The sequence below is a fragment of the Geospiza fortis genome, unplaced genomic scaffold (assembly GCF_000277835.1).
Source record: "Geospiza fortis unplaced genomic scaffold, GeoFor_1.0 scaffold443, whole genome shotgun sequence".
NCBI classification, from domain to species: domain Eukaryota; kingdom Metazoa; phylum Chordata; class Aves; order Passeriformes; family Thraupidae; genus Geospiza; species Geospiza fortis.
The window spans coordinates 453059-469701 of NW_005054335.1; the positions used below are offsets into that span (position 1 = coordinate 453059).

General features: G+C 38.7%; 1 protein-coding gene across 1 annotated transcript in view; it reads right to left on the reverse strand.

The window, feature by feature from the left end:
- The window catches only part of KIF2A (kinesin family member 2A), a 173883-nt gene that overhangs the window by 32766 nt on the left and 124474 nt on the right, over positions 1-16643 (reverse strand). The window contains exons 6-7 of the mRNA XM_031057824.1: positions 966-1085; positions 491-545 (exon numbers count right to left, since the gene is read on the reverse strand). Of these exons, the coding sequence (XP_030913684.1) occupies positions 491-545; positions 966-1085 (175 nt within the window). The remainder of the gene's footprint in view (positions 1-490; positions 546-965; positions 1086-16643) is intronic.

Genomic DNA, 16643 nt, shown 5'->3' on the forward strand with positions numbered 1-16643 from the left:
GTAGAGTGATAAAAAAATCTATAGAACTTAAGTAATCTTATATTCTTATGACTGTTCACACACAGACTGTTACAAAACAACAGGCTGTTAACAAAAATAGTTTAAAATTTGAAAATTTTAAGAATTCAAAGCACACTACTTAGCATAAACTGAAATATTCAAGTAAGCTGAGGACACTTCTATATCAAAAGTCCATGCATGATTTACTATTGCATAATTGATTATCTTCAAATTTCTGCCCCATCACTTAATTCAGCTTAACTTTCATAATTATGTATTGCTTAAACTTGCATATAAATATTATTTGTATAGTATGAATTCCTAAGTATACACAGGAATAATTTTAGGAATTATATACCATATCTTTTACATGTCACAGGCCTACATACCAAATAAGAAATGCAAAACTATTAAGGAAGACTAGATAAACAGGAGGTTAAAATGTTACCATGTTTTTAACTTCATTGAAATGGAAAGAGATAACTTTTACCTCTATTATCTCTGGCAGGAGGGTCATTCTTATTAGGTAACACAGTTCGTCGACTCTATAAAGAAAGAAGTCTCTCTTATTTGATCACCATATTATTGAAAGCATAAACTGCAGCCCCACCTCTGCTTCTCTCAGTGAATAAAAATAACACAGCATCAACAAAAGAGATTTGATTGCAAATCCCAGCAGGAAAAGTGAAGGGATGGAGGCTGATTGAACTGTCTGTAATGTTTCAGGAAACTCCAAAACCTTTTCTTTATCCCTCATTAAGACATTTAGTTACACAAATATTAGTTCCCGACTCCCTCTCCCTCAAACCGGTCCTAAAAAAATTTAGAAATCCCTATTACAGGAAAAAGAAAAGAACACTGTTATAAAATAGCACCACAGACACAGAAGCTAAAAAATCTAGTATAACATCATGTATAGAGCTACTGTAAAGTTACCAAGAACTTATTACATAGATATTACCAACCTTCACAATTTTGTTTACTTTGGCTGATGAAGCAGGTGGTGGTAGTGTCTCTGGGCTAGGCTCAATATCTTCATCAGGTGCAAGATCTGGGTTAAGCGAAAATATGCTCTCTAAATCAATCTGTGAAAAAGAGCATAAAACACATTAATGACACTTGACATAAATCCTCTCTTTATCTCCTGTTATGTTTGACAGTAAACAATAATTATATTAAGTGTTTTTACCCCACAGTTTGTTCATGCTAAGATCTGAGTTATTTTCTGTTCACTAAAAATAGATTAATCTTTGGTCTTTGTATTATTTGAAAACACTTCATTCAGTAAAAGGATGAATTAAAAATGACCAATAGATAGTCTAATTTTGTAAAGTGATCAAACTAAAAGAGAAATAGCTAGTATTACTCTGGTAATTTGACAATTACTGCAAAATATGTAAGACATTCTGTAACATAAAAAGGAGATCTCAGTTATCTTAAATTTCCCAGACAGTGCACAAGAAATAAATTGCAAAGGCCCAAAAAAATCAAACCATAGCTGAAACCATATTAAATTTATCATGGGTTTGTTTTTTGGTTTTTTATGAAGTATTACTGACTGTCACTGAAACTGCTGTAAAACGTAAGGGAAGAGGGGCAGGATTGTAAAAATATGATTTTGTAAAAATGTTTATGAGCTTTGTTCTCTATGGACTTCTATTTCTCTTTGCTGAAGCTTTCAAAGACCTCAGTGCTGTATAGATTCTGTGTGTCATCAGCTGATGAAATCTCCAGGACTTTCTCATGACTTTTTTTTCCCCCTGTGTTTTCACAAAATCAGCAAAGTGTAAAGGGCCATTATTTCTGATATGCTTCTTCAAACTTAAACCGGCTAACATGGTCCAAAATTTAAAGGAAGATGCGGTAGGAAAGTGTTACACAAAAAGACATAGTTTCATAAGGAAGGCAAGGCTGGAAAATTGCTGCCAAGAATAAGTGAATAAGCAAACAAACTGGCAGTTAAATTCCTCAAGAATATAAAGACAAGCAAATTTCTAGTTTAGCTCTCCTACTAGTTTCCTGTCTGAATTGTGTGTCATTCTCCCTCTTAAAAATTTGATTTTTCTACTTGTAAAAACTGGATAACAAAGTCAGCCTTTGTACTCTGGTTCAAAATCAATAGATGAAAACAACTGCCTAAAAGCTATGACACAGAGCTCAGGAATTCAAATTTACAACAGAAAACAATGTGCTCAACACTTTCTGCACAAAACAGTCTGTAAGCAAAGAATCATGAAGTAAATTAAAATTTATGTCTTATTTTTGTTTCCAGCGCAAATTCCAAGTAATATTCACACAGATTACATATTTTTTTAAAGTTCTAAATAAACATTCAACAGTTACACTTTCATTATCTTCATTTAGAGATGTTACCATGGCTTGGTGAATTCGGCCTAGAAAGCAAATACAAGGTGATCATTTATTAACTAGTGGAAAGAATTTCCAGAACATATTTTCATTCCTGTACTTAGTCATATAGAGAGAGGTAGGAAGAAGCTGGTTGAAAAAAAATGAGGTGATAAATAGAAGTGTGTGAAGTGGCTCAGACCTGATCCACCAGTAGAGGCTGTAATGGGACAGTCAACATCCAAGTGAAAAGCACAATCAACAGAAAATCCAGTGGTAAGTAAACAGAACCTCTCAGGAAAGCCACACCACTTAGACTCTCTGTCCTCCAGAACAGAAAACTCCAATACCAGAAGATTCCCACAGGCACTAAAGGCCCCTGAGGTGCACTTCACAAAGGCTCGTTTGTCCCCCTTTCTAGACTGATACAACATCAGACATTTCAAAACTGAAATTAATCCCTTTGAAATTGTGTTCTGATACTCATTTTTGATAGGCAACAATTAGGTGGTAGTCCAACTAAAATTAAGCTGCCTGGAACAACACAAACCATTATTTTAGAAACAGCTACTTACACAGACTGCTGATGCTTAAGATGCTTTTGCATTGACTTCTCCAGAGCAAGACCCAAAGGAAGCAAGCCCCCACAAAGTAAGATAAAACCAGTAAACCTTCGGTAGGAATAAGGATTTTTCTTCAAAATATATAGTACACTGCAATTTTTTATGGCCTCTTTCCTGTGCACAGTACAGAAGAGCAACTGGAAGAGCAGGACAGCTATGCACAGACACAAAAGGATCAAGACCCAAGTGTCACATTGATTTCACATCCATGCTTTGCCCTCAAAGTACCAAGAACTGAGGTTTCTAAAGAACATGAATCCAAAGCAACTGCTCCTCGCACACCCTCCTGTAATGATATCCATACTATTAAGAAGTAATCCTTCGCTCCGCCCGCCACGAGCCACCCCTAGGACTACGTGCAGCTCCCAAAGCATGAGTGATCGACCTGGAGCAGTTGTGCATATGCTGCTGCTGCTGGGCACCTGCTCAGGGTAAAACGCAGCAAAATCAGCACATATGCTTCAGTCTGGCCTTTCTCTGCCTTGCACTTTTTCTTCTTTTCTAAAGCTATTTGCCCCAGAAATCCCCTTTAGTTTTCTGTTCCATTGATTGTTTCAACTTTTTGTTTTAGCCACTTCAGTCACAATTTGACAGTTTTCCAAAACAAAAAAACAAAGGGTTTTTACAGTCTAAGCCTTCTAGGGCCTGCAGAGGGACAAAATGAAAGAAAAACCTTGAATTATATCCCAAATTATCTCAGCTAACAGTGAGAGTAACAAATGTATACCTTTAATATTTCTTCTATTACAAAGGCTGCCTAAATATTCACATCTAGTTAAGATTTAGTAAGAAGGGAGAATACAGGCAAGCATCACAGAAGGTAACAGCAAATCCCTGTACTGTCTCACAGTGTGTGGAGGAACAGACTAGCTCCAGCTCAGGAGAGGTGTAGTGCTCAGGAACTTGCAGAGCAGTCAGCAGCCCTGGGCAGCATCACCTTCATCTCTGCAGCACTCACCTCACTGGCAGCACACATTACACATGCATTTACAACCTCCACTCTTCTCCTGGCCCAAAGCACAACAGTTGCTCCCGCACTAAAGCAAGTTAAATAGTTTTTTTACATTCTAAATAAAAAGCCCCCCCTTTTTGCTTCACTTAGTTTCTGTCCTCTGGCATTCTCCTGTTTTTATTTCTCTGGCCCATGCTTTTTCTGAACAAACCCTTCCATCTGGGCTTCCTGAGCACCATTCTCACCATCCTGAATACACCTCTCCATTAATATTTCAGCATTTAATAACCTTGAGGGCCTTAATTTTGTGCAAAAACACTGTTGTAGAGCTGTTTCAATGAGCTGTCTGATCCTTCAGCAAAGTAGCAACAGAAGCTGCAATCTTCCTGTACTAATGCCACTCCAGCCTCTTCTGCAAAGAGTGTGCTGAGACCAGGCTGCAAGGACACAAAAACTCTGGGAAGTGGGAATTAAAGCTTATGTTGGTATAATCTTCTGCTGCTTTTTTAAGGCCTGGACCAGCTGTCAATTCAGAATCAAGAGAAAAACTGTTGTAATAAGTCAGCCAAGACTCCATTTTCTTCATGCAGGAAAAGTCCCATCTTTATTGTGTAGGTCATATTTTATAGGATTATCAGAAAGCACTGTGTCAGCTCTTATTGGCTGACAATACACTCACACTTAGTTCATTGGTCAGTACATGGTATTTTGAATATCTATCAAACTTCTGTATTTTTAATTAGTTTACATATTTTTTCTACTGATTCTCATGAGACAGATCCCTTATTATCACAGGTGCCCTTGTTTTTCACCCACAAATAGTTTGTTGTGTTAATGAACTCTCATTCCCAAGATTGCTTTGCCTGGAAACTTGCAAGCTATTGTTAGCTGAAGCAGCAGGCCTAATCCATATTTTAAAAGACCTTTCTTTTATAACATCTTTTACCTGTCTGCAACAAAATACAATGTAAGAAAAATATCTGTTTAGTAAAACATATTTGATACAATATTCCAATAATACTTAGTACGTTACCAAATTTTTTAAATTTTGAAGAAAACCACTATTCACAGCTGAAACCTGTGACACTGTCACCAACTTTTCATCTGCAAATAGTCACAGAGCCACCATGTAAGTCCTACTATGTGTTTCTGTGCTCTGTTACTTTGACAGAGAACAAGTAATATTTAAAAAAGGTTCCATGTTTGTCATAACGAGTGAGAAGAGATCAAAGCAGGCTGATGAATGAACAGAAAATACCCCACACTCTAACAAACACAGTAAGCCAGCATGTCGTAACAAAAGAATCACAGTAAATCCTCCATCTCTCTGCCAGATTTCATCCCTTCCCCAGCCAAGAAAGTCACGGCTGAAAAAAACCCATAAAAACCCACATATTAACAAAAGTAAAAGTTATGTCCACCTTCCAACTACTCTGGGCTTAAACAGAAAATGTTCACTACAGTATTTAAACTGGCAATGTACTCATACAACTTGTCCCTAAAAATTCTTTGGGTTACTAAAAGTTTACATGTTATTGAAGCACCAGATAAAGCATTTACATTTTTACAATTGCCTCTTGCTCTCTGGAAACAGTATTCCATTATATTTTTCTAGTACACAGCTGAATACAGCAGCTGGGGAATTCAGGTAAACCTCGTCTAGCATATAAAGCAAGACCAAGCTACAAATGCTAAAACGTAGGAGCCAATTGGCAGAGAGTGTTTCAATGCAACAACCCTAATTTCTGGTGCACTCTCAAGACCTGGTATCAAAATTTGGCATATAAGCATGTCCATGTAAACATAAACCAGCACTATAAGCTGAATAAGTAACAAGTAATTCAAGAAGATGTATCTTAAAACCAAGACAAGTAAAGATGATACAACAACTCTTCACTTGGCATTTCCTTAACTTCTAGTGCCTCTCCTCACATGACTAGAATTCAGATCACAAGCAACTTTCTGTTCCTGAGAAGTTGTTCCATTTCTGTAGGGCTCCCTGTCAGAGTAACAAGCCTGTCTGAGTTTTTGTTTGGACAACATTCTCAGGCACATGCTATGACTCTTGTCGTATGTCCCTTGTCAGGGCCAGGAGTTGGGACTAGATAATCCTGACAGGTCCCTTATAACTCAGCATACTATATGATTCTACAAGTCTCAAAACTAATGGAGAAGTTATTTGAAAAGACAATTATTTGGGTAAGTATGTTTTGTCATACAGCACATGACATCTGGCTAATCTCTAGCAACCAGAAAATACTGCTGCCAATACAGCAGTAGAACAGAAAAACATGTGATGCCAACACTTTACAATTACCTTAAATACACAGACATTACAATATTCTCACTCCAATCAAGAGAAAAACATAAATTCCCCATTCCCTTCCTTCCTAGCCACCTGATAAACATTTGACAAACAGAAGGAAGCAAGCATACTGATCTGATCTGCAGACATACAATATAAATCTTCTCTATTGGAAAAGTTCTTATGGCAGCTAATGGTGCACAAAAAGGTTCAGGAAGAGAAGTGAAAGCAAATAACCCGAGCTAAATCAAACATTTTAATTAACCCTTAGCCTAGCTAGCAGTGCCGACTCATTGCAAATACCAAGTGTACTTAGATTCTTACCTCTAAGGAAAGAAAACATTTTCTACCTACCAAGCTTCTCCAAACGACCACAATTTTGAAGCAGAGATCAATCAGAGTAATAAACCCACGGCCCTTTCATCTTCCCACTATTTTTCAGAAACCTAAGTTATCAGTTTGAAATATGGGTTGGTGTCTAAATTACAGTTTGGACTACAGCAGTGGATGACATGTGACAAACTCCTCTGTATTTTCCCAAGAAATAGAGCTGGACTGCAGCTCTATTTCCCCACCCACCCACATAAATGAAGAGTGTCTGCCCCGAAAAACGCTGTACTCACACATCTCATGCACAAGTTTTATGAAATCTTAGAAAGAGCTTTGAGCTGTAATAATTAAAAATTACAGGCTGTGGATTGGGCTACGGAGAAGCGAGGTTCCTAATTTCAACTATGATCCTCTCATTCCACCCCAAAAAACAGTAGGAAGACCGTGCCCTGCAGAGTTACATTATGACCATCATATAGTTTAAGTCTTGGCAGCCCAAACACAGGAAACTATTTTTAGCAGGACCCGGCTGTAGCAATGTTAACAGACCCCACCTTGACTCGGGGCTCGGTCACCTTACATCGCTTGTACTTGCCACATCTTCAGGAGCACTAATGTGTTATATTAGCTCTGGCAGTGGGATATCAGCCCACATAGCTTTTTTAAGTGCATTAACAGTTAGGTGAATATAAAAATATACTACAATTTCACACCTACTACAGTCTTGCTGAGGATGACCACTGCAACAGAAGCTACTCATGCCTTAAAAGATTATAATACACATTTGTGAAATTACTGTGATTTTCCTATTCATGTTCCTGAGTGACTAATGTGAATATTACCTTATCTAGAAATACCTGGACATGACCGACCTTCACTCTCTGTCAACTGATAATCAAAAATTAAAATTGTAAAAAGCAAAATTTTCTTTATTTTCTTTTAAGTAATATAAACTCCAAGTTAAATATATATTAAAAAAAAAAAGTTTAGGAGAAGCATGAGGCTACAGATACAGAAGTAGCACATACCAGACAGAATTACTGCAGTCCAGAAAATTATCTTCTGTGCTACAAGTTCCAGCTCCTGGCAACACTGGTGGAAGAGCTTTCCTGCTCTCACAGAGCTCAGAGAGGCGAAAAAAATTCACCAAATAATGCCTGTAGCAAACTTTAAGGAAAGAGTCCCAAGGAAAAAGAGAATTCCTGGCTTGGCGTCTCCATCAGTGTCAACTATGGGGACGTCCCCATTCACACAAATCATCATTTATCATAGACCTCCCCGCACTATACAGACAGCCCTGCTGCTCATCCCTCAAGGAAAAACCAGTAGTTACTGCTGACTGATGCTACTTGCTACACAACACCAAATGTATTTGATTTCATTTTGTTTCAAAGTTCCATTTATCCACAAATCAGTGGATATCATATTTTGTATTCATTATATCTACTACTTTTACACCACTTTTGTTTTCTTAAATCATACAAATTTATTTCAGCTTTGCCAGCCTTCCCCATTGTCTTGTCTGTTACCTTAGTTACAGTGTTATCACAGCACTGAATGGACATTAAACATGCACAGCCCCTACAATATTTCTAAAGCATTATATATATACTATTTTAGTATTTAAGAACTTCAATACTAAAAATAAGATATAATTTAATTAAACACATATCTTAATATTTATTTTTGTGAATCATCCCTACCTGCTACCAACTCATTTTGTTCTATTATCTAAATTATCATAGCAATACTCAAGTCCTTCATACATATGTTACAACCACATCTTATCATCTCTGTAAACATCTACAATGTAAGAGACAGGGGTTTTGAGAACAGAAAGTAATCTTACCCAAATCAAGTTTCCCACTTCTGCCTGTATGTTCCAGCTTTGAATTAAAAACTAATTTAATCTTTGTCCCTACATAAAAATCTATCAAACTCAGAAATATCCCAAGCTAGGTATGTAGGTAATTTCTGCACAAGTATCAATCAAATATAGTGCTTTACAAAAACAGAGTTCACAGATAATTAGGAGGGGAGAAATAAATAACACACAGACATGTGACTGAGCTATGTATAACATTTAGCTTCAAAATACAAATAGTACATTTAATGTTCCTCATACAGCAAACAGGACATAAGTGACTTTTTGGTTTTCCATCCATCCAACACTAAGCCACTCCACTCTGAACCACTAAATCACAACTGTGTTCAGCCTAGCAGAGCTTGTTAGCTATCCATACTGAAGCACCTCCTCTAAAAAAGTTATCAAGAGCTGCATCCCCACATTGTTGTCATGGTTTTTGCTTCTCTAATAATTTTTTATCTCCAGTCTTGTCATGTTGTGATTTGGTGGGTTTTTCTGCTGACGTTTCATTTTGCAGGCTCATCTCTAAAGTTTCCCTTTACATTTAAAACAAGCTTTCTGTGGTTTCCTCAGTTAGAGCAACACTGTTTTTTATTTCCCTTCAAGGCAGGTCCAGTTTCTTTTGGGGGTAGGGTGTTAATATCCTTTTAAGCAGATTTCAAAGGGCATTATTTTACATCAAAAATCTCTGCTTAAAATATCTTGTCTTTATTTGCTTTAGAAGCTTCAACTGCCAGTGAAATCAATGGCAGTAATACCACTGGCTTCACAAAAGGTTTTCAATAGCATCTGACCATGGTGGCATTGGGAAGCTTACACTACATACTGCCTCTGGAGGTGCTAGTGTCAGAGAGAAACATGTTACTAAGGCAGCTGAATTCATAACAAAGTGTCCCATTATTATGCCAACAGATGCACTGATACCTTGATACTTACCATCAAGGTATGTCAGCTGTATCATGCCAGTCATCCTATCCTTTTTAAAAGTAGGTGAGCTCTCAGCCTGCTAATTTACCCACAGAAAAAAATATTTGGAAGGAAGTGCCTTCAAGTCATATCTAATACATGCTGTTTTAAGTCCCCCAGAAAATTTTCAATAAACTGAAAAAAATTCACTTTGAAATGTTTGCAAACTAGCACTTTGATGTCAATATACACAAACTTTTTTAAAGATTTCATGTGTTCACAGTCATTTAGTACTCTATGCTCTCTTTTATGGCTTATACAAACAGACCTGTAAAAGCACTATCTCTACCTGTTTCAGTCTTTTAAGAGTATCTGGTTTTCCAACACCATCAGCCAAGAAATTAAATACTCCAGAGAAGCTCCAGATCCCTTTCTATGGGAGCACTCATTCCCAAATAACAGCAATTCTGAAATGGCACTTTCTTTCCTCTTGGCACTTCACCCTGCCCACGCTTCCTTTGTGACTAGAGAGAATGTGAAGGTTTTACACCTATCATTTACATTTTATGGTCTCTTAATCTGTAGCAATAGGGTGTTCAGTTTGTGCCACTTTTACCCCAGTTGTTTTGCTCTACACCTCTGTCATAGATGAGTAATGCAATGGTTGATTCTCACAAAGGGCAAGTATTAAGTATATGCTAAGAGAAGTTTTGTAGATGTATAGTTATGTTTCCCCCCCCCTTGCATTGTTATCACAGGATGGCCTGGGTAGTCGGGGCATTTGGGAGGGTTGGCTTGTTACTATAGTAAAACCTGGCCTCAAGATGTAAGAAAGTGATCTCCGCCACTGGAAGCGAAGAAGGAGTCAACTGACAAGACTTTGGGAGGGGCTAAAGGGTTAAAGGGCGGAACATCCATTGTGCAGATGAGCACATGGTGATAGAATCCTACAGTGCTCCCTGCACTCTATCATCTTCTTTATTCACTCTTCTGTTGTATTTTTTGTATTTTTGATACGGTCAAACACCTCTTAATGTTCTGACACAACATACATCTCCAGATACATTGATAATCACACTCTAGTGAAGTAATGAAGCTTCCCAAAAGCAGCGTTACTTTCTGTGTTATGACCAGGAATTAATAACTTTAATGTATGGGAAAAACTAGCCATCCAGTCCCAAAACTGATCCCAGGAGTTGTGATGTTAGTTAAAAATTACTAGGTAAACTATCACCACCTGTCTTAAGCACCTTACCTTTCTTGTGTTAAACTTCATCTGAATCATTTTTCATAGTCTCCTAAACAGTTTATTAAATTCAGAGAAACTTACGGCTTGCCTTCACAAAATGGTCAATACTGGCAGCGCTGCATAAAGCCTCTCCTATCCTGATGCTCTAGCAGGGACAAACTCAGGTCACCACACACTCAGCTCCAGGATTCAACATCATGCTAACCTGCTTCATCTCTATCACGCTAGTTTGGGACACAGAGACTAGAAGCACTTCAGTATCTGTCCTCCACTGTTTGCTACTAATTTTAGTCAAGGCACTGTACATTCCTGTATGAATGATTCTAATTGATTTGTAATTTTTCCATTTACTTTAGTGCAAGATCAAGCAGAATGAGCTGTAATCTCCTCTGAAACTGATACAAATGCAATCACCAGTTGCTCCATGGCCTAAAATCTTTTTATTCACTTATGCTGGTTTTGTTGCTGGGGTACCACAACAGTATTTTTCTTTGTGGAGAGGGGAAGGAACTCGGACAAGGACCTAGCATTTGCTGTCAAAGTAGATTGTGTCATGGTCTTACTGAAGCATGGCATAACCCATGACCAACATCTTCATTCTCAAGCATCAGACAGAACAAGGATATAAGAGAAAATGTCCTGAAAACCACTCCTGCGCCTTTCTTTCAGACCACACTGTGGAGAGAAAACCTAAGACAACTGGTATGGCATTGGTTCATGTTCACAGCCGCCTGAACCAGTATCTTGCATGGCATATTGCTTGGATGTACAGCACTTCAGTGCTCAGCTCAGGTCCCTCAGCTGTACTTGTAGCACACTACTGCACCAGGCATAGAGAGGTCTGCAGCACAAAGCTGTGGTGCTTGGGATCAGCCATTCGTACTGTGTGTTTTGAACGGGACTGGTCTAGCACCACAGCCTGAATATCCTTTGCCAGCATGCATCATGCACTTCTCTTGCATATACCCTCCAGTTACATTTCATCCAAAAGGAATTTTGTGTCAACTAAAGCACAGCAAAGGGAAGTAAATATGATCAAAAGATATGTGTCCAAAGTCCATTTACTATATGAACTGAATCCTTGTTACAGATGCACCCATGGTCCCAAATGGTATCTATATGGATACACACAGAGTATCAAGACCTCATAATTCACCTTGACTTACACAAAAATAAGAAAACTGCATTGCAACCTCCAACAATCATGCCTTCAAGAACATGAATAGGTGCATGTGCTGCATGTCCATGCACATGCACAACAATATGAAAGTGTGATGCTTACTAAAATAAAAGACTGTCCAAGGAGTGACAGACAAAATGATGCAATTCAGGCCTCTCCTCAAGAATCAGACACAGGAGTTCAGGTTTTCTCTAGGAGGCAGGTCATCGGGTTCATTCCAGATGGGAGGCTGGAAGTGAACTAGTACACGTGCATTGAGAATTATCATGGTACCAGGACACGAGACTAAAATGAGGTGCAAGATAAACTCAGCCAGAACAGTGCAAATTGTGAAATATTTTAAGCCTACGTATAAGGAGATTGCATGCGAACAAGGAATGAAGTAGGGCATCCAGAAAGAGAAACATGTTTTCTTTTATTATATAGGCCTTTCACAACACTAGCTACAAACTTACAGAACATCTTGAGTCTGGTCTTTAGTAACACTACATTACATCGAATTTGCCATCTGATCCTTTGACAAGACAACTTTTTGGGTAATTAGATGACTCCAAAAGAGTCATCCCAAATATACGGGAATACAGGAAAAAGTGGCAGATGAGCTTCAGCACTGTTGGGGTTTAAGATTTCTTCCTTTCGTATTCTTTCTCTAAAGGAATTTTCCCCCATTTTTGTTGCTAGTACTAACGATCAGTACTTAAGAAGTAACTACTTTTTCTCCGAGGAACAGAGATGCAGCGAAAATTGGGCTTGGGAAAAGGGACTAGGCACAGCTTCTAGGTGCCTTGCTCTCTTGGCCTCATAAGGGGACAGTCAAGCTGCTGCTTGGGGCGGGAACTCGCTGCTGCTGCCGAAGCCCAGCCCTGCCCTGCTTCTTGGGCTGTGGGTGAGCCTTTGCATGTGAGAGCAGTCACTGAACTGGGACATTATTGGCACCCTGCCTCACTGGAAAAAAAGGATCCTTCACCATCTGCTGGGGCGCCTCAGGGGAAATCCCAGGATCCCCAAGCCCCTCTCCCTGCCCTGTTCCAGAGTCAGGCTGCCTCTTTCCTGTTCCCCTGCCACTGCTCCCAGTTTTTCACTACACCGTAGCCACACACCCCTTGCCTGCTGGGATGCCCTGTGATTCCAGCTGCAACTATGGAGTTTCTGCTGGGTGAGCCCAGGGTGAGCCCACCCTGCATTCCAGTCACTGCTCCAAGATTACTGCTGCAGCTCCTTTCACTATCCGGATGGGCACTGGGATAGGCTGCCACTGGGGGTTTGTAAAGGAAGCCCCTTGCCATCCCTTCCGCTGCCTGTGTCCACCATTACAGCGTGAGGGAGCCAGCTGGAGGCGCCGCACAGCGCCCCCTGCAGCCGCGGGGGAGTCCGGGAGCCAGCAGCGCCCCTGCCGACTGGGATCAGAATTGCACCGAAGGGGAAGTGCTTAAAGAGCGCAAAGAGACTTTATTGGGTTTCCTGCTTTTGTTTGTTGTTGCTGCCGTTTTTGTTGTTTCTTTGCCTTGTTATACATACACACACTAGTAAAGAACTGTTATTCCTTTTCTCGTCTCTTTGCCTGAAAGCTCCTTCCTTTCAAAGTTATAATAATTTGGCGGGAAGGGGGTCATATTTTCCATTCCAAGGGAGGCTCCTGCTTTCCTTAGCAGACACTTGTCTTTCAATCAAAGACAAATGTTAAAGGAATGATAACACATCCAGAGAAATCTTAATTACAGCTTTATAATGCTGAACCTGGAAGTAGAAGTTACAGCCCTAGAGATCCTTTAGTTGACACAGCTCTCTCAAAACATCATTGCCTAAACATGCACCTGCAATGACAAAAAAAGCTGCTGAAACTTAAAAGCAAGTATCCTTTTCAAAATACAAATAAGACTTTGGTACACCCACATCTCAAGTACAATGGCACACCACAAAAAATATGCAGTGGAATTAGAGGAGGTTAAGGAAAGGACAACTAAGAAAAAAAAGAGAAAGAGGATATTAAGCAGGTAAAGACTGCTCACTTTTAAGGAGAACACTGAGGGTGGACTTGGTTATGCTTTACAATCATAAAGGACAAAATAAGCGAAAACTATTATTGACCAAATCTGCAACACTAAAGCTGGGAGTGGTCTCTTAAGACATAGGTTACAGATAGATGAAAGTGGTAGTGTATTTCAGTATGCAGAAAACAGGGAACTTCTTGATCTTGTGTCTGCAAGAGTCAAGCAGTATAAGTCTGGTCAAAAACGTATTCAATAAATCCACAGACAACTGGTCTATAAATTGCTAGAACTAGGGAAAGTTGTACTTCTAACATCCTAGATAGAATTCTGCATAGTGGGGCAAGACAAAGACTTTGGAAAGAGACAAAGCTGATGTGCTTCGCTAAATAGCCCCTAGATGAACCACGCATCTGATTCACTAGTGTACTTCATATAGAAGTAGTGAGCTTACTGCAAGTGCCATAAGTAGTAAGGAGACTGAAGAACCTCCCCAAAAAGCAAAAATACTTCAGAAGAGTTAAAAAAACCCGCGCTTTCTCCAATTTCAGCAAGTCTTATAAGGAGAAAAGGGAAAAGTTTTCATTCACCGTTCATAAAGAAAAATTTGGTTACATATTCACACAGCAATATCCCTTTTAAAGTGTAAAAAATCCCCAAAATGAAACAATTATAATTACCAATTTTCAAAACTCCTGCGAAGTTTTCCAGCACCTTCTAGTCCCTCCCATGGCCCATACCAATTATTTAAGAAAGATTAAGCAGCGATGCAAACTTTATTCAAATAAGAACAAGACATCAATGTATAACAGGACTATATTTGCTGTCCTCTAGCAAATTTTTCTTTTACTGATGCTGCATAAGTGAAGGTTTCCATTCAATTCCTGATAACAACATTTCTACCTGTCCATTGAGTTCATAACTTGTAAACACTTTGCAGGAATAGTTCAGTATCTTATATGCTTGTGGGTTTTTTAACAGTTTTGTAAAACTGAACATAATTTGACATATTTTTGTGCATTTAGTCTCCTTTGGAGACCACTGAACAATTTTGCAGGCAGCTTCTATAAACTTCTAAAACTGCTTCTTAAAGTTACTCTCAGAATACCTCTTCATATATTTTTGCAGATCGAGGCCCTCTGCATTCAGTATAAATTTCATTACATTTCTGAGCGTAAGCAAACTTAGATTCAGTTCAGGTATGTCCTGGTATGGCACTGACTCGGATAGTTATCTTTCTTCCTAGCAGCCAGTATACTGCTGTGTTTTTGACATAGAGAATAATGTTGATAAGATACTCGTGCTTTAGTTGTTACTCATTAGTGCTTACCTCAAATGAAGGACATATTAATGTCCCATGCCAGTGAGTAGGTGACAGGAGCCTGGGAAGAAGCATAACCAGGAATGTTAACCTGAACTAGCTAAAGGCATACTCTTTATTTATACAATAGCATGTAGGGATAGGACTAGGGTAACAGTCTTTGACTGATAGAGAGTAGGTTTAGACTGGATATTCAGAAAAAATTCTTCACTGGGAGGCTGGTGAGGCACTGGAAATGGCTGTTGAGAAAAGCTGTGAATGGCCTATCCCGGGAAGTTTTCAAGCCCAAACTGGATAGGGCTCTGAGCAACCAGGTCTAGTGAAAGACCCATGGCAGGAGTAATGAGATGGTGGTAGTGGATAATTTTTTGGGTCCTTTTCAACCCAAATAATTCTATGATCCTGTCACTCCATACCTAGACCAGTATATAAACTGCTGTGAGTTGGCTGGGAGGGTCCAATTCGCTCCACAGGGACAGGCTGCATACTGGTCAGCAGGTGGTGAGACCTTGTTCTGCACATCACTTGTCTTTTCTGGCATTTTGTTTCTCTTCTATTGTTCTCCCTTTTCATTATAATTATCTTATTAATTTTACCACTACTACTATTATTATTATTATTCAATCATCAAACTGCTCTTTTTTCAACCTACAGGTTTTAACTTTTTTTTTGTTCTCTAACTCTCCTCCCGATCCCACCAAGGGTAGAGGTGTGTGGACTGAGCAAACAGCTCAGTCAAACAGTGGTACTTAGTTGCTGGCTGGTATTAAACCTAGACAGTCTTTCAAACAGCATTTGGGTTTAGTGGTTGTTGAAATTTGTTTAGTTACAGGATTTAACATTGTGGTGGATTAAAATAGTTTGGTGAATATCATCTGCAAAAGATTCATGTGACTTGGCAAGTCTTCTCCCTCTCTTTCCTCCTTTTTCATTTTGTTTATTATTTGAAGAAATGGCCAAGAACTTCTTCTGAAGGTTTTCTCTACTTTCTCTAAAGCTAACCATACCTGCCTAAAAGCAACAGCTTCCTGTATCATACAGAAAATTTTTAACAGCATCTTCTACAGATATTTTTAAAATGGTACCCTTTGCTTTTCATGACCCATCCCATCACAGTCTGTTGTTTGTTGGAGCTTTTTTTTCCCCTTTACTTCACAAAATTATATTTAGTAAGAATATACACCATTACTTAATTCATTACAGAGCTGCCAACTGTTGCCCCGGTTCAAAAGTGAGAAGAGTTCATTCTCATGCTAGTTTAAAGCTTGTATTTTAGCTTAACAAGGTTTTAAAAGTTCAAACCAACAAGAAAACATTAAGAAGTATTTTAATTCTTCTGTATTTGATGAAAGCTTATCTAACTTAAAAATCCTCTGGTCATGATTAAAATATTGACATTATTCATCACCACCTGAATTCCTATTGTACCAAAATGCCAAAATTTACATAAAAGTTCAAATAATAAAAATACAGAAGTACAAGAAAACATAACCCAAAGTGGAATTTTGAGTATTCAAAAACCTAAGTGTTTACGTGCTTTTCAAGCTGAATTTATTTCCACTGCCCTGTTCCTGCA